This window comes from Littorina saxatilis, linkage group LG10 (genome assembly GCF_037325665.1).
Source record: "Littorina saxatilis isolate snail1 linkage group LG10, US_GU_Lsax_2.0, whole genome shotgun sequence".
Lineage (NCBI taxonomy): Eukaryota > Metazoa > Mollusca > Gastropoda > Littorinimorpha > Littorinidae > Littorina > Littorina saxatilis.
The window spans coordinates 15342825-15370737 of record NC_090254.1 but is presented as its reverse complement, the minus strand read 5'-3'; the positions used below and the strand labels follow the sequence as shown (position 1 = coordinate 15370737).

The 27913-nt window shown below is 43.0% G+C and overlaps 1 protein-coding gene across 1 annotated transcript; it reads right to left on the bottom strand.

Moving 5' to 3' along the window:
• Positions 1-1140: 1140 nt before the first annotated feature.
• LOC138978262 (BLOC-2 complex member HPS3-like) lies at positions 1141-27912 on the bottom strand. Its single transcript, XM_070350927.1, has 25 exons — positions 27546-27912; positions 26254-26525; positions 25362-25628; positions 22625-22788; positions 21886-22064; positions 21570-21683; positions 19601-19785; positions 18637-18753; positions 18278-18399; positions 17347-17416; positions 15740-15909; positions 13057-13165; positions 12357-12446; positions 11404-11500; positions 10309-10372; positions 9951-10038; positions 9510-9587; positions 9108-9206; positions 8290-8356; positions 7464-7498; positions 7076-7171; positions 5896-6138; positions 4818-5030; positions 3771-3891; positions 1141-1404 (listed from the first exon to the last, which is right to left on the bottom strand). The coding sequence occupies exons 1-25, from the start codon at positions 27763-27765 to the stop codon at positions 1214-1216; spliced, it is 3471 nt and encodes a 1156-aa protein (XP_070207028.1). The 5' UTR covers positions 27766-27912; the 3' UTR covers positions 1141-1213.
• Between the last annotated feature and the right edge of the window lies 1 nt (position 27913).

Sequence of the window (27913 nt, the reverse complement as noted above, 5' to 3'; positions counted from 1 at the left end):
AAAATTGACCACCTGGTTTCTCCCAACACACATGTTACAGAAAATAACAGTGAGCAGAGAATCTTGTGAAATATTTATTATGAAATATCTCTTGTCAGAAATCATTTATTCAGGCATTCATGCATTCATCACCAGAATTTTCAGCAAGCTTTTATTAAATGTACACATGCAAGCACCAGGATGAACACATGACTAGAACTTCTGAGGTTTTACATCTCTTGTCATTTGCAAAGAAGTTTTGCATCTTTTACTCTCTTAATTGATGAGATAATCACATTGCAGATGATATGCTGAAATATATAATAGCAACAGACCTGACTTAGCGATGTTGTGATGGAACTATTTTAGTTTGAGTTCAAACACTAAACAAGGGGTTTTCTTTCCCTGCTTTCTTTCTTTCTTTATTTGGTGTTTAACGCGACGGGGAAAGGGGGGGGGGGGGGGGAGGGGGGGGAGATGGGATAGAGCCACTTGTCAATTGTTTCTTGTTCACAAAAGCACTAATCAAAAAATTGCTCCAGGGGCTTGCAACGTAGTACAATATATTACCTTACTGGGAGAATGCAAGTTTCCAGTACAAAGGACTTAACATTTCTTACATACTGCTTGACTAAAATCTTTACAAACATTGACTATATTCTATACAAGAAACACTTAACAAGGGTAAAAGGAGAAACAGAATCCGTTATTCGCCTCTTACGACATGCTGGGGAGCATCGGGTAAATTCTTCCCCCTAACCCGCGGGGGGTCTTTCCCTGCATCTGTATAGAGGTACATAGCAAATTATGAGTATGAAAAAAACAACTACAGCGGACCCCCAATTTAAGACTCGCCCCCTTTTAAGACCCTGCTTTTTAAGACCCTGCTTTTTAAGACCCTGCTTTCTAAGACCCTGCATTCTAAGACCCTGCTTTTTTAGACCCTGCTTTCTAAGACCCTGCATTCTAAGACCCTGCTTTTTTAGACCCTGCTTTCTAAGACCCTGCTTTTTAAGACCCTGCTTTTTCAGAAGCTTTGACAGAAAACACACACACACACACACACACACACACACACACACACACACACACACACACATACATACAAAAACACACACACACACACACTCACACACTCACACACAGGCAATCAAACACACTCTCACAACCACACACACACACACATACACACACAAATATATGAACAAAGAAGAAGAAGAAGAAGAAGAAATGCTCATGACGAAGTGTTCAGCTGCATCAGCAGTGATCTGCCTTTGCCGGTGATGTTGGATTTCAGCTCGTCGAGGTGTTTTCTCTGCAGGCAACGCGTGATGAATGGAAGCAGGAACCACAGGCTGCCGTCTGCTGGCAGAGAACTCAGAAATTCTTCCGCCGGGAATAGTTCCACCAACTCCCCCAGCACGTCTGCACAAAGATCAGGAAAGAACATGAATGCTGAGAAAACATGGCGAGACCATGAAAATGTTGGTGTTTTTTTTCACCCACACTGTAGTAGGGTTAAAGCCCCAATCCTTCTCACAGAAGGTTTACAGAATGATTCAAGCTTTTCACACAAAAAGCCATAGAAACCTGATGAAACACACTAGGTAGGGTCTTTAACAACATGTTATGATGCATACAGATCGCTTATGTGACTATAACTAGCACATGTGAACTATGAACATGCTAAAATGTTTTTTTGTAGGCTACCATCTGCCGTCTACCAAGTCTACTCTAGTTGTATTTCTTCGTTTGGCTTCGACAAAACTGTAGCAATTTCTTCCATCTCAGAGAATTTGATATGTTTTACAAGCACATGTCAAGGGACACAACTGCATGAGCTCATACTCTCTTCAGTTATACATGTAGTAAGTGATAGTGTCCCCTCGATCATAATTCAACGCCCGTTTCCGGACTGCAAAGCAGTGTGTGCCACTCATTATTCAACTCCGCAAACTGCACAATGACTCAGAATGTCACTCATGTCCGTCTTTCTTGACCTTTATCCCAACTGTGTACTTTCGAACTATCAAAACTGCCCTCTAGTGCCATCACGTGGCTCAGGTTGCATGGTGCAAAAGAAATTCTTTAAAAAATGCTCGCTCTCCAGGGAGAGCAGCCGGTCAGGGATATTCTCTAGCAGTAACCCGTACGAAATGAACATATATGAACATATAAGAGACATATAAGAAACCTACAAGTTTCTTATAAGAAACATATAAGTTTCATATATGACAAGTAAAAAGCTATGTATGTCAGTTGTAGGAATAGGTTTCTTATAAGTCTCTTATATGAAAAAGACCCCAATTCATATAAGAATCATATATGAATCATATATATGAGAACCTGCACTTCCAGAAACCTATAGTTCTCTTATATGTTTCTTATATGAATCTTATATGACTCTTATATGAATCATCACTTAGTTTCTGCATAGGAGAATTCAGGACTTAGAAAAAATATTGGACAATGCTGAATTACTGGCAATACTGGCTTTCATATATGTTTCATATATGAACAGGAAGTGGATGGTTTGCCTTGAGCATTATCTCCCCCTGACTGAACGGCCATCTTTGTGACAGCAGCTCTGTGAGGATGTTTAGCAGAAAATCAGTGAAAGAGCAGGACTAAAATGCAAAGTTCTTACAGAAATAATTGGACTTGATGTATGAATATGTGAAGAGAATGTTTATGTCATGCTGATGTTTGTGGGTGGCTGGCAGCCCAACCAACCCAACAGCTTGACACTGACAGGTTTGTGTTTTTATTCAAAATCCAGAATTTCCCTCCATTATTTGTTTTACTTTACAGTTCTGGTTCTGCATCAGGTGATCAAATCATGTTTACCAGCACTACTTTGGTTCAAGCAACAAGAAACTGTGACAGCTGTGCATATTCAAGAAAATTATTTGTGGCTGTAACTTGTTTGTTGTTTCTTGTTCATAATTTCAAATTTCAAAGTATTGGATTTGAAGAGGACAATGCATGTCTTACTCCTCTTCTTGTGACCAGTGATTTAGAGATCTGTTTGTTTTTGCCCTCAAAATAAACACAACTTCAGTAAAGATATGTATATATACTGAACCAAAAGGTATTTTGCAGTTGGATTCATTATAATTCAAAGTCAAGACAGTTAAATTGGGTTAAGCAGGTGTTATTTCCCTTGTAAACACAAATGTAGGTCAAGGTCGTGTGTCTAGTATGAGACATATAAATATCATATATGAGACATATAAGAATCCTATAAGGGAGATGTAGGTTTCATATAAGATTCTTATAAGTCTCATATATGAACATTTCATATAAGAGACCTATAGCTTTCTTATAAGAGAATATATAAGATTCATATAAGAGACCTATATGAGCTCAGGTTATAGGTTCATATATGATTCATATAAGTTTCTTATAAGAATTTACCTCATTTGCATTTAAAATACCTATAAGCCACATATATGAAATTGTCATACAAGACTCTTATAAGAATCTTATATGAAATTGGGTCCAATTTCTTATAAGAACGTTTCGTACGGGTAAGTGTTCAAAAGAAAGGATGTTTCTAATATATATAAAGGGTGATATGTAAAAGCCTGGCCGGGGGCGTCTGGTCAAAATCTGATAGTTTATGAGGCAAATGGAGCCTTAAATGTAAAGGACAAACATGCTGAAAACATTTTTCCAACCTTACTCTTTTGTAAATGAAAAAAATAATGTTTAAACATGTTTTGTTGTAAATGCGTGTACACACAGAAAAGATGACACAATTGAAATTGAACAGGCAAATTAAGAGGTACCTTTGTAAGCAGACAGCAAGGTATGCTGAGAAGTCTCTGGTGTAGTACCAGTTTCACCTGAACTGGTGTCTGGCATTTGTTCTTTCTGCCTGGCTTCCAGACACCGCAGCATCACCTGCCACTGAAACATGTTTATTGCAGTCACAGGGGTTGCATAGATGTAAAATGTATGCTGCATCTTAAAAAAAACGTCCTTGCTGGATCATGTTCACTGCAACAGGTGTCCAGGCTTTTACATGCAATGAGAGCATTCTTTAACCTTTTCAATGCCTGTAGGGCGTTAGCTGACATCCTGGGTAACTTGTGTGTGTGTGTCTGTCTGCATGTGTGTGTGTGTGTGTGTGTGTGTGTGTGTGTGTGTGTGTGTGTGTGTGTGTGTGTGTGTGTGTGTGCGTGTGTGTGTGTGTGTGTGTGTGTGCGTGCGTGCGTGCGTGCGTGTGTGCGTGTGTGCATGCATGCGTGCAAACGTGCATGCGTGTGCATGTGTGACAGTAGCCATGCAACAGCCCTTTCTGAAAGAGCCCTTTCCAAAGCTGAACATTCAAGCGAAAAACCTTCATCACTTTACCTATACTTCATCTCCACAACCACGACGTCGGCCTCTTAATCGGAAGGTCGAGGGTTCGAATCCCGGCCGCGGCCGCCTGGTGGGTTAAGTGTGGAGATGTTTCCGATCTCCCAGGTCAACTTATGTGCAGACCTGCTAGTGGCTTATTCCCCTTCGTGTGTACACGCAAGCACAAGACCAAGTGCGCACGGAAAAGATCCTGTAATCCATGTCAGAGTTCGGTGGGTTATAGAAACACGAAAATATCCAGCATGCTTCCTCCGAAAGCGGCGTATGGCTGCCTAAACGGCGGGGTAAAAACGGTCATACACGTAAAATTCCACTCGTGCAAAAACACGAGTGTACGTGGGAGTCTAAGCCCATGAACGAAGAAGAAGAAGAAGAAGATCTCCACAACCACCCAACGCACACACACACACACACACACACACACACAGAGCAAACGATCCAAACCAAAAGCAAATCATCCAACCACCAACCTTTTCCAGATCATGACCAAAGGTGGTAGCGGCTAGTTTGGCCACAACGTTGGGATACTTGTCGACGGCAAATTCTGTGATGTCTTTGGTCCGTCGCACATGACTGCACAGCATCCACACAGAGTCCCAGCCGATCATGTCGCGACGACCTTCCATCAGTCGCAAGACAAGGCTGCGTAAGTCTTCTCTTGTGTGCTTGCTACACAGCAGAGACTGAAAAAAAATCGTACTGCACTGTACACAATGTTCATTTGAACATAGATATGTTTGTTTGTTGAATTTTGGTATTTATCATCCATTTAATCTATGTGGCCACTCTTAACCTTCAGCGGATCACGTTTGTTGACTACACAGTCCGGACGATGTGGGTCGTGTACGACCCATACTTTCCAAGTAAGCCAGATTGAACGTAAAAAGTATGGGTCATACACGACCCACGCCATCCGAATAGGAATAACCGTTTTTATGCCTCTTTGCAGAGCTAGTACGGGTCGTACACGACCCACGCCATCCGAATAAGGAGAAACAGCGTAAAATTCCTTATGTAATTCCATATGGGTCGCCCATGACCCACATCATCTGGACCGTGAAGCTGAAATTACGTCATCATTTCCTTGTTTGTTTACAAAGATAATCTTTCAAAAGTTGGACTATAGGAAGATCGTATGGTGATTGGAGATTACATGAAGTCTCAATTAAAAACTCCAAATAGTTTCAGAGATAAAGACGATTTCGTGAGGCTCTGGGTCGTCCAAGATCCAAGAAGCACGGTGAAGGTTAAAGGCAGACCTACCCGGCATGCACACGTAGTCAAAATTCAAGTGAAGGAGAAAGAGAGTGAGATGGTCACAGAGAGAGAGTCAGCAAGGGAGACGGAAAAGACACGTCACTGGTTGTAGCAAGATAACAATTATAGACATCAGCTGTCCACTTCCGGTAGTCACCTTATGGTTATATTTGATTCATAAGTAGATGCAACCTCTCCTCCCCCCCCCCCCCCCCCCCCCCACCCCCGATTAGTCTCACAAAACAATTCTTTTTTCACTCTCAATTATACTAAAACAAACTATTTACCCACCTGGAGTTTCAACAGGTCCTGGACGCAAAAGCCACAGGTGCAAACCTCCTCCTGTAGGCCCTCCTTGCCCCCTCCCACTGCCGCCTTCACAGGTAGTGGAATACTGGCTGCGCGAAGTCCAAAGACCCCCGGTGGAGCCATGGCAACCCTCTGACAAGGGCTGTTCAGACAGGAAGGGGAGGTAACCGGGGGCAGATAATCCAGCCAAGGAAAGCGACTGGCAAAATGGCCGTTGCCTGAAGGCTGCAATCATAGATTACTTACTTACTTACTGCCTTTCACGCCTGGTGGCGTGTAGGGCAGCGACAAAATCATAGATTGATCAACATGAAAGCCGCAGCAATAATTAATTGAATATACAATAGAAATTAACAGCAAGCTTAAATGATAGAATGCAAAGGTGAAAAATAAGACAAAAGTCTCTGAAAGACACAAAAGAGTGTGACTATACACTTCAACAGTTATATTCCGTGCACAAGAAGATTAACAGAAATTCACACCAGAACGCGGAAAAAAACAGGGCAACAGAAATGAGCACAAACGACTGCTTGTGAGCACAGTCTGAGACACTATGCACTGACTTTGCTAAATGGCAGGTTTTCTATCAGGGTTTCATTGCTTGTTGCTAAGTGACGTCTGTCTCAAAAATAAGTGACCTTCAAACATTAGTGCTTGTCTTCAGGCTGGTGTCTGTCAAAAGAAGAATGTGCATACACTGTGCACCCTCCCACCCCCCCCCCCCCCCCCCCCCTTTTCCCTTTTACGACATCTTGAAATCTGAGAAAATCATGCAGTCCTTAAAAGGAAGGGAGTCTTAAAATGGAGGTCAATTTCCTCCCATTATCAACAGAAATTATCTAAAGGCAGCTTACAATACCTGTAATGTCAGCCCCTCCAATGAGAGGACACCTCCCAATAAAGGGCATTTCAGGCTGTCCCTTCATCTCTTAATTTATTGAAAGTATCCTTTTAATGACAGGCCACTGTAGGGATCGACACTTCTGGCTGGTCCAAAGGTTAATTGTCCTTTCATCACAGGTATTAACCACTGTATTCTTGACAGGAAGCATTATACATATGTAAGTTATGCAGTGTGTTTGGGGTCCTGATTTAGACTATATGGTCCGCTGGACTCAAAAAGCAACAACTAACTAACTAACTACAGTGTGTTTATACATACCACATGGAATTTGGTGGGGGCAGCACGTTTCTGCTTGGGAGGCTGTGCACGAATTCCTCGCAGCAGACGCTGAACGTAGATCTCACACAGCTGACCCTGCATCAGAATGTTACAGCAAATAAGAGAAATCGTATGTGACTACTACAAAGAAGACATTTTTAAAAAAATTATAACTGCTATTAAAACATTAGAAGAAAAGAATCAAATAAACTCTAAGATGGGACATGTAGAGTGGGGGGGTGGAGGTGGGGGGGGGGGGGGGCAGGCAAGGAGGAAAGTGGGTCATGCAGATACTGAGAGTGGAGCAAAAGAAATGAACCAGGATTTCACCTTAACATCAGATATTTTTCTAAAACAGCAATTAGCACACAATCCACATGACACTTACCGCTGCTTCCTCAAACCACATTTGTCTGCTTTCATCTGCAAACAAATTAACTAATTTGAAGAAAAAAAAGTCCCATTTAAATTTTAATGTATTCTAATGATACAGAACCAGGGGCGGATCAGTTGCTTTGTAAGGGGGGGGGGGGGGCACTTTGAATTGAAAGTGAATGTGATGGGCGCGAAGCGCCCGAATTTGCTAGGGGGGTCCGGGGGCCTGCCCCCCCCCCCCCCCCGGAAAAAAATTTTGCCCAAAGAAGCAAAATGGTGCCATCTGGTGCCATTTGAACTTAGAAATGGTCATAGAATCAGCATAGAAAAATCTTTTGTTTTTCTTCTTCTTTTTTTTTCTTCTTTTTTTCGGGGGGGGGGGGGGGCACGTGCCCCCTGTGCCCCCCCCCCTCGTCCGCCCCTGAGAACTATCTTGACTCTCCATAACTCAAGCTATCATGTACATCCACATGTCTGTGTACTGAAGGTAGCATGTCAGTGAGAGACACAACAGACAGGTCGATCGACACACACAGACAGAAAGAGAAAGATAAAGAGAATTTTAGACGGGAAGCATTGGATTTGATTGAATTGAATTTAACTTGTTTTTCAAGGGTGACAGAATAAGCAATGCAACAACAACAACATTTTCATCCAGTTACACAAATGTGTGAGTGTGTGTGTGTTAACACATAGGCCTAGGCATCTACATTTTAACTTCTAAAAAACATGCATCACAAGCAAATGCTAATTATTCACAGGTGTACATTTTTGTTACATTGAATTAAGACAGTCCGGATACATACACACTGGAAGGAGGAACAAGAACAAGAACTCACCATTCAACAGTACCTCCAAGAACTCTCTGACCTGATTATTCTGACACCTGGCGGCTTCACAGTGCTTCTGCATGAAACAACAGATGAGAAGACGCTGGTAAGCTATAATATATCGCTATCACTAGTTCTTCTTCTTCTTCAGTGTTCCAGAATTTTCTGGTTACGTGTGAGCTCGTTTGCCCATTTGGGTTCCCCACACTATACTCTGAGAGCATAGTCAGGCTTCACTCTGCTTTCGTTGGGTAGGCATGCTGGGTATTTTCGTGTTTCCATAACCCACCAAACTCTGACATGGATTACAGGATCTTTTCCGTGCGCACTTGGTCTTGTGCTTGCGTGTACACACGAAGGGGGTTAAGTCACTAGCAGGTCTGCACATAAGTTGACCTGGGAGATCGGAAAAATCTCCACTCTTAACCCACCAGCTGGCGGCAGCGACCGGGATTCGAACTCACGACCTCCCGATTAGGAGGCCGACGTCTTACCACCACGCCACTGCGCCCGTCTACTTAAGTTCAAATTACAGCAACTGTCAAGCCAATAGTGAAAGACAACCCCACACAGAGAAAACGTAGATTCAAAAAAACAAACACAGAGAAACACACCTGTAGAGAGATGCAGATAGACAGACACAATTACACCCACTTAAACATATAGACAGACAAAAGGACAGGCACAGACAAACACACACACAGGCAGACCAACAGATAGACAGACATCATATAGACAACACACACACACACACACACACACACACACACGCACACACACATATGCACAGCAACAACATCAAAATCTCAAACAATATATGATATTACCTCCAGCAGGTGCAGACAGGTGTCCAGTGTCATGTGACCTTGACCTACAATGTTGGCCAACAGGTGTAAGAGGGTGTCTGGTGCATGGCGCCTCATCAGCTAAAAATAGCACATAGATATTTTGTGTAAAATTATAATAGCATCTCATTTTGCTGATATGAGCTTCTGGCATTTCTGAAAGTGCACATGTGATCGTGTCTACACACAGATGTGCACTTGCACTTACACACACACACACACAGTGAGGCATACAGAAAGACAGACAGCCACTTTATAATTCACACACACTCTTGGGAACAGAAACATACACACTTACACACACACACACATACACACACACACACACACACACACACACACACACACAAACACACACACACACACACACAGACACACTCAGACCTGTCCAAGGGGTGTAAATTCAGTGGCCGCAGTGTGTATGAGGTCTGGGTGTTGAGTGCATATCTCCAACAGTTCTCCCTGCAAAGCACACGAGTCATGAGAATAACTGGGAACAACGATAAAGATAAGGATAAGGATAAGAATAAGGATAAGATTTCATATATGTACGTTTAACCTCATGGAAATTCGGGCTGTTTTCTCGCCAGGAAAAGGGAGCTGCTATACAGTTTACAGCGCTTAACTCACTTTTCTTCAGAGCTGATTCCCACTCTTTTGCAACACTGTGTCATTTGAAGACAGAAATGCATGCACTTACTCAACCTCAGACTGATTATGTACGTCTGAAAAATCTCAAAAGTTTTTTTTTTGTTAGTTTTTTTTTATTATAGCTAACATGCTTTCAATATAGCGAAAAAAGAAGAGAGAAGAAATGTAAAATACCTTGTCAAGTGAAGACAGCTGGATCTCTGCAGCGTTGGGGTCACACAGCAGAAGATGGACTTTGACAAAGGCAAGCCTCTCCAAAGTACTGCAACAAATTATGACTACTTGTCACTATGATGCTTCGAAAAGAAGGCAGTATCAGTTGTGACGTGTCAATCATTTGGGTGGTCGTAACGAGCAGGTCGCCAGGGCAAGTTCGAATATGCCACTAAAATCACAGAACAGAATACTAATAATAACAATAAGAAAACATTCTTATAATTATTGCTATTCACAATCTCATGGTACTTTACAAAAACTAACCAAAAACGTAGACTTTAAAATTTAACAGAGAACTTGTTTACATCTTGCTCACCTTGACTGCTCTCCCCTTGACTCCTTGAGAGACGACAGGTCTGACAGAAGATGGCGTGCTGTCTCTGTGTCAGACAACACAGATCTAGATGAAGTAAGTGTTACAGTGGAACCCCCCTTTTAACAACCCCCAATTTAAGACCTTCCACATTTAAAGATTTATTTATCAAGGAGATTTATTTATTAAGGAGATTTATTTATTAAGGAGATTTCTATAGCGCATAACTAAAAGCACTATCTTGCTTTCTCAGAATTTCTGTCAATAACCTCTATAAATTCAACCCCTTTCGAAGACTATACCTCCTTTTTAAGACCCAAGTCTTTTTCCGGATTTTTTCCGGTCTTAAATGGGAGGTTCCACTGTACAGACATGACATTGTGCACTCCGTTTTTTGCTTGGCGACTGCCTTCTTCATTTCTGCTCTCTGCATTAGTATTAACTTCTCTGAAACTCTGAACATTTTAATAAGTTCAAAATACTATAACTCTCTCACTGTCTTTCTCTTTCCTCTATCTCACTGCCTGCGCATGCCCTTCTGAATTTAAATGATCTTTCTATCGACAAATTAATGTTCAAGCAAATCTCTTGGGCCTATAGAGCTACTCTCCACTCTTCTTAATTCTCTCCCACTGTGTGACAGCAACCAATACATGTTGTTGTTTTTATTTTTATTTTTTCCAATTACTTTCATCAATCTCCCATAGGAACAAATTATCCCTTAATCGGTTAAATCAATTCAATTTCAGACGTCACACGTGAGACTTTGCTCCCTCTCTTTCTCTAATTCGAACCCCTTGTTCCCTTTATCTTTTTTGACACCACCCCCCCCCCCCCCCCCACCCCCACCGCTGGACCTATTGTTTGAGAAGAAGAAGCTTCCAAAATAAGGCAGGGATACAGGGGCTTACCAGGGGTAGGGTGTGGGGGGCAATGCTGTAAAAATTAAGCATATAAAAAGGGTATTTGGGTCTCTCCTTGAGAAAAACAAGTACATCTGCCGGGTAAAATGGGGGGAGGGGGGCTTCTGGAACCAAGGGAACCCCTCCTAGATCCAGCCCGACCCCCCCCCCCCCTTCCATTCCATATCTGTCTCACCAGGGCTGTATCCCTCCAGTCTGGACAGCAGGATGACTGACGGCAGTGACTCAGGGCCGGTGGAGGCGTAGATGTGTAGCACTGTGTTGCTCATGTCCTGAAACAACATTACCATTCCAAGTAAAAACAACTTCTCAGCATTATAGATACACAAAAAGGAGCTACAGTAGCGGAACCCCCTTTTCAGAGATAAAAAAATCTGAGAAAATCTGGTCTTAAAAAGGAGGCCAGCGAGTCTTAAAATGGGGGTAATTTTGCAGAGGTTATGAACAGAAAGTCTGGAAAAAGAGGGTCGTAAAAGGCAGGGAGTCTTAAATTGGGGGTCTTAAATGGGGGTTCCATTGTACCAGCTAGTACACAGTCAGTCTTCATGCAGACAAGCCTGCTCAAAAAACAAAACTAATGAGACTTTGAAAAAACAAAAACAATGGGCTTTCCCATGCAAGCAGGGAGATGACTTATAGATGGAAGAAGGAAAGAAAAGTAATGGGAAAGCAAAAACAAACACAAACGCAATAAATTAGCTCTTCTAACGGATAATTTTGCTTATAATGAAGCTCTGATAGGGACACTCGCTTTGCCTTGGGACAACTATCAAATCCCTCCCAAAACAACAACATACAGAGATTTCAGTCCACTAATATTATTAACTCAAAAATCCTGACAGGCAAGACGAAAGCATCAGCTATTTAATAAACATGTGTTGGTGCATAGGCTGCGCATACGTACATGCAGGTAAGTCAGTTCACACACACACACACACACACACACACACACACACACACACACACACACACACACACCACACACACACACACACTCACACACTCACACACTCACACACATACACACACACTCACACACACACATACACACACACACACACACACACACACACACACACACACACACCATCTCAGCAAAATCTCACAACAATCTACAATCTTTCCCACCTCTTTCAGATCCAGCGGTGAATCAGAATGAAAGAGAACCCAATCCAGGTATTGCATCAGGCCCCGTCCATACACGTACACGGATGTTTGCTGTTGAGTATCATAATAACAATTATCTTTTGACATCTCTATTTTTCCCACAAAGTTGGCTCCTACAGAGATGCAAAACTATCCAATCAAAAAACAAAACAAATACACACACACAAAAACATTTGCTTGCCCTAAATAGCTTCAGAACAGACAGACAGAGAGAAAGACAGACAGACACAGACAGACAGACAGACAGAAAGACCAACATATAAGACAGACAGAGAGAAAGACAGACAGACACAGACAGACAGACAAACAGACAGACAGAAAGACCGACATATGTGACCCTCCACCACGGAATGAGTCGCATGTCACCTTTGCATGATTTTCATATTTTTACATTTTCCTAAAGAGTTTTTTATGCTCTATCCAGTGGTGAAAACCGTTTTAGAAAAGAGCAAAAACTGTTTGAGTTATAAGCCTGTGACTAAGGTGACCCTCACACTGTTACCATACACTATCCGGACTTATATCAAGCCTAGCGCAGAACCGCGCGAGGTGACATGCGACTCATTTCGTGGTGGAGGGTCACATATAAGACAGACAGAGAGAAAGACAGACACAGACAGACAGACAGACAAACAAACAGATACACATGCACAAAACGAACCTCCTTGGTGTGCTGCCTGTGCTGCACAGCCTGTCTCACAACATCAGACACTTTCAGACCAGACTTCTTGTAGTATGGCAGACACAGGTGCCAGTCATCTTGCCGGGGCCTTGAAGAAAAACGTTTCTATTTAAGTATAATTATGTATTCCTTGAGCTGCTTCTTTGTCTTTGTCATTCTAGTGTGCATTGATTTCTTACACAGCGGAACCCCCCTAATTCAGTCCCCCAATTTATTAGACCTCTTTTTTTAGGCCCTATGCTTTTTCAGATTATAGGTTCATCACTTCTGTAAAACTACCTCCAATACAAGGCACCCTCCTCTCGAAGACCTTGTTTGTTTGTTTGTTCGTTCATGGGCTGAAACTCCCATGGCTTTTACGTGTATGACCGTTTTTACCCCGCCATTTAGGCAGCCATACGCCGTTTTCGGAGGAAGTACGTTGGGTATTTTCGTGTTTCTATAACCCACCAAACTCTGACATGGATTACAGGATCGTTTTCGTGCGCACTTGGTCTTGTGCTTGCGTGTACACACGGGGGGTGTTCGGACACCGAGGAGAGTCGGCACACAAAGTTGACTGAGAAATAAATCTCTCGCCGAACGTGGGGACGAACTCACGCTGACAGCGGCCAACTGGATACAAATCCAGCGCGCTACCGACTGAGCTACATCCCCGCCCCAAAGTACCTCCAATACAAGGCACCCTCCTCTCGAAGACCTCGTTTCTTCAGGTTGTTGGGGGTCCCAAAAGGGGGGTTCCACTGTCCTTAGCAACAATACTAGTCTCCAAGAAGAGCAGCAGGACACAGTTCAGATCCTGTAAGTTCTGATCAGAGGTCAAACATACAGCATTACAGCCCATGCATTATGACATTACAGTGGAACCCCCCTTTTATCAAAGACCCGCCCCATTAAAGACTTCCTCCTATTTGTTTGTTTTGTTTGTTTTTGCTGAACGCCCAGCCGACCACGAAGGGCCATATCAGGGCGGTGCTGCTTTGACATATAACGTGCGCCACACACAAGACAGAAGTCGCAGCACAGGCTTCATGTCTCACCCAGTCACATTATTCTGACACCGGACCAACCAGTCCTAGCACTAACCCCATAATGCCAGACGCCAGGCGGAGCAGCCACTAGATTGCCAATTTTAAAGTCTTAGGTATGACCCAGCCGGGGTTCAAACCCACGACCTCCCGATCACGGGGCGGACGCCTTACCACTAGGCCAACCGTGCCGGTTTTCTCCTATTTAAAGACCTTGATTTTTGTGTGTTTTTTGTTCATACTTACCTCTGTAAAATAAAGACTCCCTCCAATTTCAGACCTTATTTTCTCAGATATTTGGAGGCCTTTAAAGGGGGGTTCCACTGTATCTCCACCACCACTACCCGTATCCTCCTCCTACTCATTATCACCATTTTTTTGCCATGAAAAGTACACCCATCCAAGAAATGGAGAAAACAGCAGACCTGGAACCACTCGAGGACAGACGAGAGTACAAAGCTGTCCTCCAGGGAGAGAAGATGAAGAGACTGACCACTCACCCACTTCACCAAAACCTCAACAAGGGCACCAAGAACAGGCTGAAACGAAAGAGCCTCAAACATCAGGTCAAGGACCTCCAAACGGAGTATGCTGAAGCTCTGGAAGCTGACCCCAACTGCTGTGAGACACTCGTCTCAGACGTCTGGGCCCCACGCAAAAGCTTCCATGAAGTCAGAACAGATGTACCAGGACTGACAGCAAAGGGCGAACAGTCACCACATGTCCAGAAGGCCCTCGCCATGGAGATGATTCAGGACCGCTACCCACATTGCACCTGGACTCACGTCTACACAGACGGCTCCTCAGAGAACGCCGTAAGGAATGGAGGCAGTGGCGTCTACATCCGTCGCCCAAACGGGACCACCACCTCCCTCTCCGTCCCAGCTGGTGACCTGAGCTCGAACTACAGGGCCGAGCTCCACGCCCTCATCACTGCAGCAGAGCACGCAGCAGGGGAAGACCGCAGTCGGCAAAACATCGTCCTCCTCACTGACTCCCTGTCCGCCCTCCAGTCCCTTCTGTCTGGCCCCACTGACCTCCCCACCAGGCAACTCGACAACTGCCTCAGCACCCTGTCTCAACACAACAAGGTGGTGCTCCAGTGGATACCGGCTCATGTCGGCATTGCCGGCAATGAAGAAGCGGACAGGCTGGCAAAAGGAGGTGCGAGACTTCCCCAACCACACAACTCCACCTCGTACAAAGAAGCCAAGACTCTTCTACAACGGAAGAAGAAAGAAAACTGGAAAAAGAGAAACGGAGACTACAACCCACAGGAAGACCCCATCAACAAACTAGACCGGAGAAGCCAAACCACCATTTTCCGTCTAAGGACAGGGCACTGTGGACTGAAGAAACACCTCAAGAGACTGGGCCTTGCGGATGACGCACACTGTGAATGTGGCTCGGAAGAGCAAACTCCGGAGCACATTCTCCAGAACTGCCCCCATCTAGAGACAATACGCCAGAAGTTCTGGCAAGAAGAGACCAGTGTTGGAGCCAAACTCTGGGGTCCTGCCGACGAACTGCGCAAGACTGCGGACTTCCTGGCAGCCACTGGTCTGAGGATCTAGCACGGCCACCAACATCGAACGCAGAAGAAGAAGAAGAAGAATTATCACCATTATTCCTACCATGAGTAGTAGTCGCCCAGGAGAGCACAGGACTCATGGTACAGATCCTGGAGATCCTGGTCAGAGGTGACACAGCGACGCAGCTCCCAGCGCAGCAGGAGATGAGCCTCCTGAACAATGTGGAGGTAGGAGGCGGGGCCTGTCTCCTGGATTCGTGCAGCAAACGTCACCTGAGGAAAAACATCAGTCACTTAAGGAAAAACATCAGTCACTTAAGGAAAAACACCAGTCACTTAAGGCAGTCCTTCATTGAGCCTCAAGTCACCTGATAAAAAACATCAGTCACTTAAGGCGGTCCTTATATAATTGAGCCCGAAGTCACCTGATAAAAAACATCAGTCACTTAAGGCGGACCTTAATTGAGCCCGAAGTCACCTGATAAAAAATATCAGTCGCTTAAGGCGGTTGTTTATTGAGCCCACAGTTGACTTTGTAAAGACGTCGCAAAGTCATATTACTAAAAACTCAGTGCTAAAGCTCCGTGTAGCAAACTTCGTGAAGCATACTTTGTGTAGTCGACTTAAAGTTGCCCAATTAAAGACAGGCTTTAAAGTCACACCTGGTGTAACAAGAACTCAATAGACGATTTTTAAAAATAACTGTCAGGATTATCAGCCGTCTGGAAGAGTAGGAGCCCCTGAATCTGCAGACACATTTCACAACATCCGGAACACTCCACGCCTCTGAAGGGCTGTATCCAACGATCGGCATGAAAACCCAACTCCGATGTGTATGCCATGTAGCGCGCGCACAATATGATACCCTTTTCTTTACAAAATCAGCGTTGACGAGGGAATTTGTTTTGGAAAGAATCGCTGGCACGTATCACCATGTGTTTTGATCGAGGTCACATGAGTTTGGCTTGAGGTCACGTGGTATTAGGAAGACACACGTGTTTAGCGAACACTTCCAGTGATCACCAAGCCATCCATGGCGATTCGTGGCTCCGATGATTATATTTTCGAAAGAAAATGGTATCATATCGAGCGCACGCCCATAACATACACATCGGAGTTGGTTTTTAGTGCCGATCGCGGGATACAGCTTGTTGGAGGCATGGAGAGTGTTCCAGATGTTGTGAAATGAGTCTGCAGTTTCAGGGGCTTCATTACCAGAGCTGGACTCCAAGTTTAGCATAGGCGAACGACAAGAAGAAGGGGCTCCTGCTCCTCCCTTCCCCTTGTAAATCCTGATGGAGTTATTTCCGAAAAACCTATATTGATAGACTGCTTGAAGCTTACCCCTGAGAACAGGCAGTAGAATTAAAATAGGTCTTTTACCCAATTGATGTGTCCCAAATTAAAAAGAAAGAGAGTCCTAGAGTCCTGATACTAAAGAACTGATGGAAACGAGGTATTCAAGCTCACATTTTTTTTGTTAATCTCAATTTGACTAATTTATTCAGTGGTGATTCCCGTGCAGTCTGATACCCCATACTCAAGTTTCATACATTATAAATAAGAACATAACGCATCCTTTTCTTTTTATTTCTCTCCTTAGCAATCCTTCAATTTATGTTTTTTAATTACAAAATTAAATAAATTGTTCCTTTTAATTGCTCTTTCTCAGGCCAATTAAACCACCTTTTTCTAATACACTTGACTCACCATATCCTGGTAAAACTCAGCCACTGTGGAGTTCTGCAGAACATACAGGTTCCACTGCAGATCTTCTTGCCTGAAAAACAACGAGGGATTTATACAATATATATATATATATATATGTGTCCTGGCCTTCATACTCTGTAAAAACGTTAAAGATTTAACATTCGTGTTCTTCAATGTATGCAGAGAGAACTGAAATTCACGTCTTCAAAGCAGGTCTACTTTAGTTTATAATAGATCCACATTGGTAGATTTTTGTCATTAGAATAAACCCAAAGAGTCTTATCGTAACAGTGACAGTCTCTTTACTGTGAAGGTCACAAATTGCAAGACTGAATTTTCACTGAACGAACAATGATTTTTGATGGTAATACATGTACAGGGATATTGCTACGATTTATTTTCTTCGGCACATTTTTAAAGCAGAATTTGGTATCCCCTTTCCCTTTTTGGGACTTATATAAGATGCTTCCTTACAAAACGCACAACCACCACTTTTAAGTTTAAAATGAGAAAAATAGACGCTTCCGGTGTATTGGCCACAGTTGAAATACATTTTCTCCCCAATGTGAGGTGAGATCAAAGAGTCTGCATTCTCAGAGGTGTTTGGCCTTGTGACCTCAGGTCAATTACCATATTTTCAGCTGAGACCAGCTGCCTGCCCTAGTTTACAGACACTGACCTTCTGATCACAGGTCAATGGCCGAGTTTTAACTATGAGACCAAGGCCTTAGATGTCAAAGAGAAAACTTTGTCCAGGACATAGAAACAGAAACATGCATATCACTAGAGAGGGGCTGTTCCCTTCCTTTGTATAGCGATGTGGGTACATCTGTACTCTTCTTTAGCCATACACAAGGCGATACGGTTCAATAGTTGCGCCTTATAGTCCTGAAAGTACGGTTGTCAATAAAAACATGTTTAATCTACTCACCCAGTCTGTGGTGCAATCTTGGTCAGCAGAGCAATGATGTCAGTGCCGTGCGAGAGATCGGTGGCACCAAAAAATGGCTCAATACCACACAGACAGATGTCCAGACTAGAGGGTGGGCGCACCTGGGACACGATTTGAAAAGATGCAGTAAGGACATAAGAAAGTTCATACACAGCACACAGAAACTTTGACATAGTTGAATTCACACACACACACACACACACACACACACACACACACACACACACACAATTTACATTCTCTCTCAAGGATGTAAGAGCATCTCACAGCACATAAAATATAAAAAAAAAGAACAGATAAAAAGGTTACAGAGTTTGACAAGGAGAAAAAGATAGTACCTCCTCCTCCCCTACCCCGCCCTCAGTGACGGACAGAGCGACGGCCCCCCAGCGTGCCGTGTAGGACTCCAACCCTGTCTTGGTCACCACCTGCAGAAGGTGAGGGCCCACTGCTACCTGTTCAAAACAAATAATGGAAGGTTGAGACTTAGATCATACCAACATTTGGAGAACAAAAAGAGGGAAGTCTTCCACTCCTCTGCTTGCTTATCGTGTACCTCCAGAGATGCCCCATCTTACATAGCCTACGGAAAACCATGTTGCCAACTGCAGTCCCGGGCCTCGGCTGCCAGCTGTATGGAGGAAAGCAGGACCTGAAGAAGGCAGAATCATTTGTCTCACTGTCCATATAGATGTGTGATCAACAAGATGAACATTGTGTACGCATTATTAGTTATGTACATAGTTTAAGAAAGATTTTCTCAAACCAGCCCCCCTCTGCTACCCCCGTCTGCTCCCTATACTAAAATACTGTCTGCTTGATTTTGTTTTTTACACCCCCGGTATAGGGGTGTGTATAGGATTCGGTCGATGTGTTTGTTTGTTTGTTTGTTTGTGTGTTTGTGTTCGCATATAGATCTCAAGAATGAACGGACCGATCGTCACCAAACTTGGTGAACAGGTTCTATACATTCCTGAGACGGTCCTTACAAAAATTGGGACCAGTCAAACACACGGTTAGGGAGTTATTGGTGGATTAAGATTCTACAAGGACTTATAGAGGGACATATTAATGGTCAAAGGGAAATAACTTTCTCAGTTGGTGGCAGTGAGAATGGTAAGGACGGGGGTGTTTTTCCTACCTCGGAGGAATTTCTTGTTTTAACATGACGTTGGGCCGAGTATGACATGAGTATACAAAATCAAGCGTTCATAGCTTTCTTGTCAGATTTTTCTTCCAAATCAGAAAATGTCCAGAAAAACATCAACTGATCCATGACCTCATGAAATCTTTCACCCTCACCTTGTAAGCCAGGTCCGTGTAGCGATAGGTGGACACAAGGGAGACACCTGGGTGCAGGCGGTACAAGTAACCTCCCCTGTGACTGCTGACGTAGCAACACACAGAGCAGCGACGTGGCAGGAGGGACGATCGGACGGGGCTACTGGCTGACCAACCATGCGGTGTCTGGGGCAACCAGTCTTGTTCTGGAATACAGCGAAACCCCCCTGTCAAGACCTCCAAAGATCAGAGAAAAACAGGTCTTAAAATGGAGTAAGTCTTAAAATGGAGTAAGTCTTAAAATGGAGTAAGTCTTAAAATGGAGTAAGTCTTAAAATGGAGTAAGTCTTAAAATGGGGGTAAATTTAAGGTCTTACAAAGGGGAAGTCTTAAATTGGGGGTCTTGACTCATTGTCTCCCAGGTACGGATATATCCGTACCCACTCATATGGCTCTATCTGACCTGGTAGGGATATATCCTTACACACAGTCACTTCAGTCGCGTCCTGTAACGTCGATCTAACGCCTGCATTCCATCGTGTTGATACACAGTTTCTACACAGTTACTACAATTCTGAGTGACCAGTGCTGCAGCACAGCTGGTCTCGGCTATAAAAAACAAACTTGGTCAACATAAGTGGGGTAGAAAGTGTTAAGACCTCGATAAATCTTAGAAAATCAGGTCTTAAAATGGTGGGAGTTTCAAAACGGGGGTAAATTTAATGATGTTATGAACAGGAAATCTAACAAAAATCAAGGTCTCACAAAGAGGAAGTCTTAAATTGGGGGGTCTTAAAATGGGGGTTCCACTGTAGAAACATGGGAGGTACAAAGAGGAATCTGCTAACCATGCTAAAGATAGGGATCCTCCTCTTGTTTAGGCCTTTTTCATTGCATGCACGTAAGTATTTATGGCTTCACAAGTATGACATTTTCCTGCCGCTAACGTTTTAATCAAGTTATCCACACAATATTTAAGTCACTAAGTGAGGCAGTCATGCACTCTTGTTCTGGAATAGAAACTTGGGGTTGAAAAAGAGGGCTCAGCTAATACAATGTTAAATGTTTTAACCCCTTGATTGTCAGGTCTGAAGAACAGTTAAAAATAATCAATGTAAAAACATAACATACAACTAATATAATATTTAGACCTAAACTAAGAAAATGGTCTCGAGGGGAGGTAATCATCCTGCTGCAATTTAAATGGCAATATACAGTTTTTTCCCATGTCAGTGAGTATTGATTTTTTTTATGAAAGCAAAGTACAGCAGTACCTGCGATGTGTGGACCCTCCCATGAGAGGACACCTCCCTTAAAAGGACGCTTTCTCTTGTCCCTTTTTATATTATCTCTACCAAAGTATACCTGTCATGACAGGCCACCTGCAATGTAGGGACACTTTTGGCTGGTCCCAAAGGTGTCCTTTCATCACAGGTACCACTGTATGTAACAAATATGTATTACATGTATGGCAGTTTTTTTTAAAGTGACCCATCCAATGTCGGTAATGCAACAATCAGGGTTCATACAGACACCTGACAGTGAAATTCAAGGAGTATTCAAGGAGTTTTCAAGGAGTATTTCCGGTATCCCAGCTCCACCATGGCAGGCTCCAGAGAATCAATCAGGGTGGTTGCATAAGCATGTCCAAGAAATTTGGAAGCATAGTATTCCGTTTGGACTTGCTGCCCGTTCCAGCAACGAACAAAAATGTCAAGTTGCTTCATTTTGCTGAAAAACTTTAATATTAACTTTTTTTTTTTTGACCTGCACTTCAGAATTCAAGGAGGTTCAAGGAGGTTAAACACAAGAATGACCATTTTCTCCAAATTCAAGGAGATTCAAGGTCCTTGAAAAGGGGGGTTGAAAATTCAAGGGGATTCAAGGAGATTCAAGGAGCGTATGAACCCTGAACAATGAAATAGGCTGACCAATGAATTTCAAACCTAGCAGTGTCACTTGCAAAAGACAAGACAAATGACAACAGTACCTGGTAGATGGACAGGTATGAGCGAGACGGACAGCCAATCATCCTGTTCCTTCAGGTCACTCAGGTGTAACACTGTCTTGGCGCTCACACCTGACGATGACTTCACTGGACCACCTGTATTGAGCAATAACAAAAACAACAAAAAGTTTGTTATGCGATGACAAGGACACAAAAAATTAAGGTCAGTAGGTCAGTTACTTTATTTTTTATTTTTTTATGTTACATAAGTTTTTATTTTATTTACACAGGCGCATATGGCTTTTTATCCACTATTTATAGCTCTATCTGCTAGCAGTTTTTCTTGAGCATCAGTTACCTCTGAAATCCCTGAGCACAGGTGGAGCGACGCCATGCTGGGGGTGGGGGGAGCCGCGATGCAAACTGTGCAGGTAGATGATTTTGGAGTGACTCTTCGACAGGTCGTCACTGTCCTCAGGTATGTTGTCGTCAGGCTCAAAGGACCACTCCTGGTAATGCTCGTCATCAACGATGGCTCTGAGGTGTAGAATAAATCGAATGCCATTGAAAGAGGTTCATTTCTATCATAAGTTTCCACATGGAAGGACAATGTAAACCTTAAAAACCGGCGGAGGCTGCAGTTGCGCCTGTCCTTATCTATTCATTTTCACTGACTTGGGAGATCAGAAAATCTCCATGCTGCACCCTCAACCTAGCAAGCACAGCTGGGATTCGAACCCTGCACCTTCCACATGGAAGGACGACGTCAACCTTAAAAACCAGACTCTTGCGCCTGACATTATTTATTCCATTTTCATTGATTTGGGAGATCAGAAAATCTCCATGTTGTACCCTTTATCTAGAAAGCACAGCTGAGATTCAAACCCCGAACCTTCCACATCGAAAGAACGACGTCAAACCTTAAAAACCAGGCTCTTGCGTCTGTCATTATCAATTCATTTTCACTGACGTGGGAGATCAGAAAATCTCCATGCTGCAGCCTTAACCTAGCAAGCACACCTGAAGGAAGACGTCAACCTTAAAAACCATTCAGGTAAAATTATTGCACCTGTTGTTATCTATTCATTTTCACTAACCTGGGGGCACCAAGGCCTAAGACGACGGACTGCTGGGTGCCTGTGGAGTGGGTGACACTGACAGCTGGTGACGGTGACCGGTGATCGTCGGACTCACCAGGTACATCATCCAAAGAGAACATCATCCTCTGCGCAGATGTGGCTCGAAGGCGTGGTGATGTTGTCTGGTATTAAAGCATTGCACTCACTGTAGTAAAGAGGTATGATAGTACAGTGGAATCCCCCTTTTACCACCTTCAAAAATCAGCAAAAAAATCAGGTCTTAAAAGGGGGGGGTCTTAAAATGGAGGTAAACTTACAGAGGCTAAGAGCAGAACATCTGAAAAAGGTGGCCTGGTCTTAAAAAGGAGGTAAACTTACAGAGGCTATGAGCAGAACATCTGAAAAAGGTGGCCTGGTCTTAAAAAGGAGGTAAACTTACAGAGGCTATGAGCAGAACATCTGAAAAAGGTGGCCTGGTCTTAAAAAGGAGGTAAACTTACAGAGGCTATGAGCAGAGCATCTGAAAAAGGTGGCCTGGTCTTAAAAAGGAGGTAAACTTACAGAGGCTATGAGCAGAACATCTGAAAAAGGTGGCCTGGTCTTAAAAAGGAGGTAAACTTACAGAGGCTATGAGCAGAACATCTGAAAAAGGTGGCCTGGTCTTAAAAAGGAGGTAAACTTACAGAGGCTATGAGCAGAACATCTGAAAAAGGTGGCCTGGTCTTAAAAAGGAGGTAAACTTACAGAGGCTATGAGCAGAACATCTGAACAAGTCGCGTAAGGCGAAAATACAATATTTAGTCAAGTAGCTGTCGAACTCACACACTGAAACTGAACGCAATGCCATTTTTCAGCAAGACCGTATAGGCCTACTCGTAGCATCGTCAGTCCACCGCTCATGGCAAAGGCAGTGAAATTGACAAGAAGAGCGGGGTAGTAGTTGCGCTAAGAAGGATAGCACGCTTTTCTGTACCTCTCTTTGTTTTAACTTTCTGAGCGTGTTTTTAATCCAAACATATCATATCTATATGTTTTTGGAATCAGGAACCGACAAGGAATAAGATGAAAGTGTTTTTAAATTGATTTGGACAATTTAATTTTGATAATAATTTTTATATATTTAATTTTCAGAGCTTGTTTTTAATCCGAATATAACATATTTATATGTTTTTGGAATCAGCAAATGATGGAGAATAAGATAAACGTAAATTTGGATCGTTTTATAAATTTTTATTTTTTTTTACAATTTTCAGATTTTTAATGACCAAAGTCATTAATTAATTTTTAAGCCACCAAGCTGAAATGCAATACCGAAGTCCGGGCTTCGTCGAAGATTACTTGACCAAAATTTCAACCAATTTGGTTGAAAAATGAGGGCGTGACAGTGCCGCCTCAACTTTCACGAAAAGCCGGATATGACGTCATCAAAGACATTTATCAAAAAAATGAAAAAAACGTTCGGGGATTTCATACCCAGGAACTCTCATGTCAAATTTCATAAAGATCGGTCCAGTAGTTTAGTCTGAATCGCTCTACACACACACACAGACACACACACACACGCACACACGCACACACACCACGACCCTCGTTTCGATTCCCCCTCGATGTTAAAATATTTAGTCAAAACTTGACTAAATATAAAAAGGTGGCCTGGTCTTAAAAAGGAGGTAAACTTACAGAGGCTATGAGCAGAACATCTGAAAAAGGTGGCCTGGTCTTAAAAAGGAGGTAAACTTACAGAGGCTATGAGCAGAACATCTGAAAAAGGTGGCCTGGTCTTAAAAAGGAGGTAAACTTACAGAGGCTATGAGCAGAACATCTGAAAAAGGTGGCCTGGTTTTAAAAAGGAGGTAAACTTACAGAGGCTATGAGCAGAACATCTGAAAAAGGTGGCCTGGTCTTAAAAAGGAGGTAAACTTACAGAGGCTATGAGCAGAACATCTGAAAAAGGTGGCCTGGTCTTAAAAAGGAGGTAAACTTACAGAGGCTATGAGCAGAACATCTGAAAAAGGTGGCCTGGTCTTAAAAAGGAGGTAAACTTACAGAGGCTATGAGCAGAGCATCTGAAAAAGGTGGCCTGGTCTTAAAAAGGAGGAAGTCTTAAATTAAGGGGTCTTAAAACTATAAAAGGGGGTTCCACTGTATATCTGAAAAGAGCCATTGAGACATTTTCTTCAGTTCCAATGGCACCAAATTAAACAGGCAGTGTTCATATTTTCTACATCTTGCATCCGCCCACAAAGGGAGATTACACTAACTCATGTACAAATTTACATTTATCTGCAGGTACTGTGTACATTGACAAGAGTATTTCTAGAGCTTTTTTAGAAGATAAAAAATTACAATCACTGTAAAGTTTTCTGGCTAAGAATGCTACTGATCATGCAATTTCATTGTCTATAAATACACCACGAACTGTTACTAATTTTACCTAGGTCAGTAATACACATTTATAATGAGTTTTAACCTGGAGAACTGTAAGTATTGTTATTGTAAAAGCTGCTGTGCTGTACCCGTTCTGTGGGTCTTTTACCACGTACTGCTGAGCAGCACTTATAACTTTATAAACCTGTTAATCTTTGTAAGAAACTACTTGTTTCAGATAAATTGTTTAAAATTGTGAGTTTATTTCACAGTTTAAATGTAAACAGGCTGGTAAAATTGTCCTTTTACAGAGTTTTAGAATGAAGCAAGCTTATTTGCTAAATGCAATTCTTAACGCTAACAGGTTCAAACATTTTGGAAGATGTACCTCTCCACGTGAGCTGCTTCTGCTGCTCTGCTCCAGTGCCATAGGGGACCTCACTCTGCTGCCTAATCGTGGACTCCCATCATCCCCTTCTGCATAGGTAATACTGATGCCTTGAACTTGCTTGTGGGAGCAGCAGACCAGGTACTCTTCGCTCAGAGATGCGGAGATGACCTCAAAGTTCCAGCACAACTCCAAGAATGGTTCCACGTCTTGGTACGTCCTGTCTGAGTTGGCGACTGTCTTCTCCACAATTTGGTACAGCTTCACCTAGCGATATAGTGCAAACAAAAGCTGCGTCAAATTTGGACTGATTTTAAAAATATCGCCACCGACATGTATGCAGTGCAAAGGATTAATTCAAATGAAAACATATCAGTTCAGAGAAGAAAACCCTAAAATGTGTGTGTGTGTGTGTGGGGGGGGGGGGGGGGGGTTGGTCGGGGGTTATGTGAATTAGGGAGTGCATATTGCCTATGTGCAAGAGAGAAAGAGAGAGTGTGTGCATGTGTGTTTGGTGTGTTTGTGGGAAGTGTGTATTTGTGGGGAGTGTGTGTGTGTGTGTGTGTGTGTGTGTGTGTGATCATATCTGTGACTGTGGGTGTGTTTGCCCACATGTGTGTGTGTGTGTGTGTGTGTGCAATTAATAGCTTTATCTATGTCTGCCTGCACGAGTTTCATGTTCCCATGTCTTTAATTCCTAAATCTTCTGCTTCTTCTCCTTATACTTGGGTCCTTGCATGCTCATATGCATGTGTGTGTGTGTGTGTGGACATGCATGAGTTTACCATTTTTTGTATATATATATATACATGTGTATCATTTATGTGCACACACACATTACTTTGATCCCTCAATCGCTCTTTCCCCTTACTCCTTCAGGCAATATGCTTACCTCTCTTCCAAAGGCGACAGCAAAGTTGCCGGTGGCTCGGCACACATCCAAAGCAGTGACTGTGCCATCCAGCGGTAGATCCACCACCTCCAGCTGTGGCATATACTCCTTGGAGGAGTGCAGCGAGTGAGCTTTGCCCGCGATGCGCACCTTGGTCCTCTGCTTTGTCGACTTCCCCTGCTGTGACTCTAGGTGCCAGTTGAGGTAGACGCGGATGTATCGTGACAAGCTCTTCCATGATCGCTTCTGTTCCAGGGTGATGATGTAATCCTCTGGAGATGAAAAAAAGTTAAAAAAATAATTCTGTACTCACCAACACAAGGACAGCACATACAATACTAAACCAAAAGTTGGCTTGTAATTGTATAAGCTTCTCCAGGACCCACAAACAAATAAACACAAAGGGAAACAAAACCAAAAATAGAATCCGATGTAACTTTGCAAGTAACTAAAAAAGTATAAAAAGAAGATCCTGACTGGAGATGAGATTAAACGATTTTCCTGACCTCCTTTGTTATGCTGACTGTTAGTGTTGTGCTCTGTGCCAGCGTTATTATCATTCATTTGTTTAAATCCTACATGCACAAAAAACTAAAATAACACCAGCACATCTGATATTCTTCTTTCCACCACAAGGCTGATTCCTTAGCGCGGTGTGGTGGTTTGAGTGCCACGATGACCCGGTGAGCTATGCCAGCGCGGAGAACCGGCGTTTCCATCTGAGTGATCGACAAGAAGAAGAAGAAGAATATTCTTCTTTAATCTTGAGTCAAGCGCAAACAACCTCAAAATTACTCCCTTTTCACATATAAACCAAATGCACACACAAACGCATACACATACACATAAGGATGCAGAATGAAGAACTGACGGCAACTATAAAACTACAATCTGGATCTGGATCTGGATAACCCGTCTGGGTTGGTGGTTGGCGGGTGCGCCACAGAAGCCGACGACGACTAAACTGTTAAACATCCTAAACCTTAACTGAATTTGAGGTGACACTCCATCAAGAGTTTAGAAAATTGCAGCATCTTTTGTATCTACTTCAGTACTTGATATGTTGATCAAGCTAGGCCTGTGTAAATATAATACTGAGTTCTTCTGGAATTTTGAAATAATGTGAAAAGAATAAAAGTACTGTGAAGGCTTTGGTGGTGGTTAAGAGGAAACTTTTTATATGTAAACTGTTGAATGTTAATGTCTAATGTAAAGCGCCATGAGACTGCCATTTGGCGGTGAACAGCGCTATAAAATTAAAAGATACTAAAACTACCATTCCATGAACTTACTGAACTTGTTGTAGGCAATCTTCTCCACGGTGCAGATCGTACTGATACATCGCCATTCAACGAAGCCGCTGTCATCGTCGCTGCGTTTGAAGATCTTGATTGTGCACTGTCGCGTGGCTACAAACACCAAATCTCCATCTCCGCAAACTGCAAGAGGTTCGTCTGATACTGGCACAACAGTGGCCGACTTGAAACTGTGACATTTGAACACACGAACCATCTTCACTTGTTAGTTCTCCCTTCTCAGGTGCGAAGTGATATATCACCGACTGTACTCAATGCTATTGATACCCTGCAATAAGCATGCTAGTAACCCGGTGCATTATTCACTGGAGTTCCACTTTCTGCTTTCGAAATCATCAGGCAGC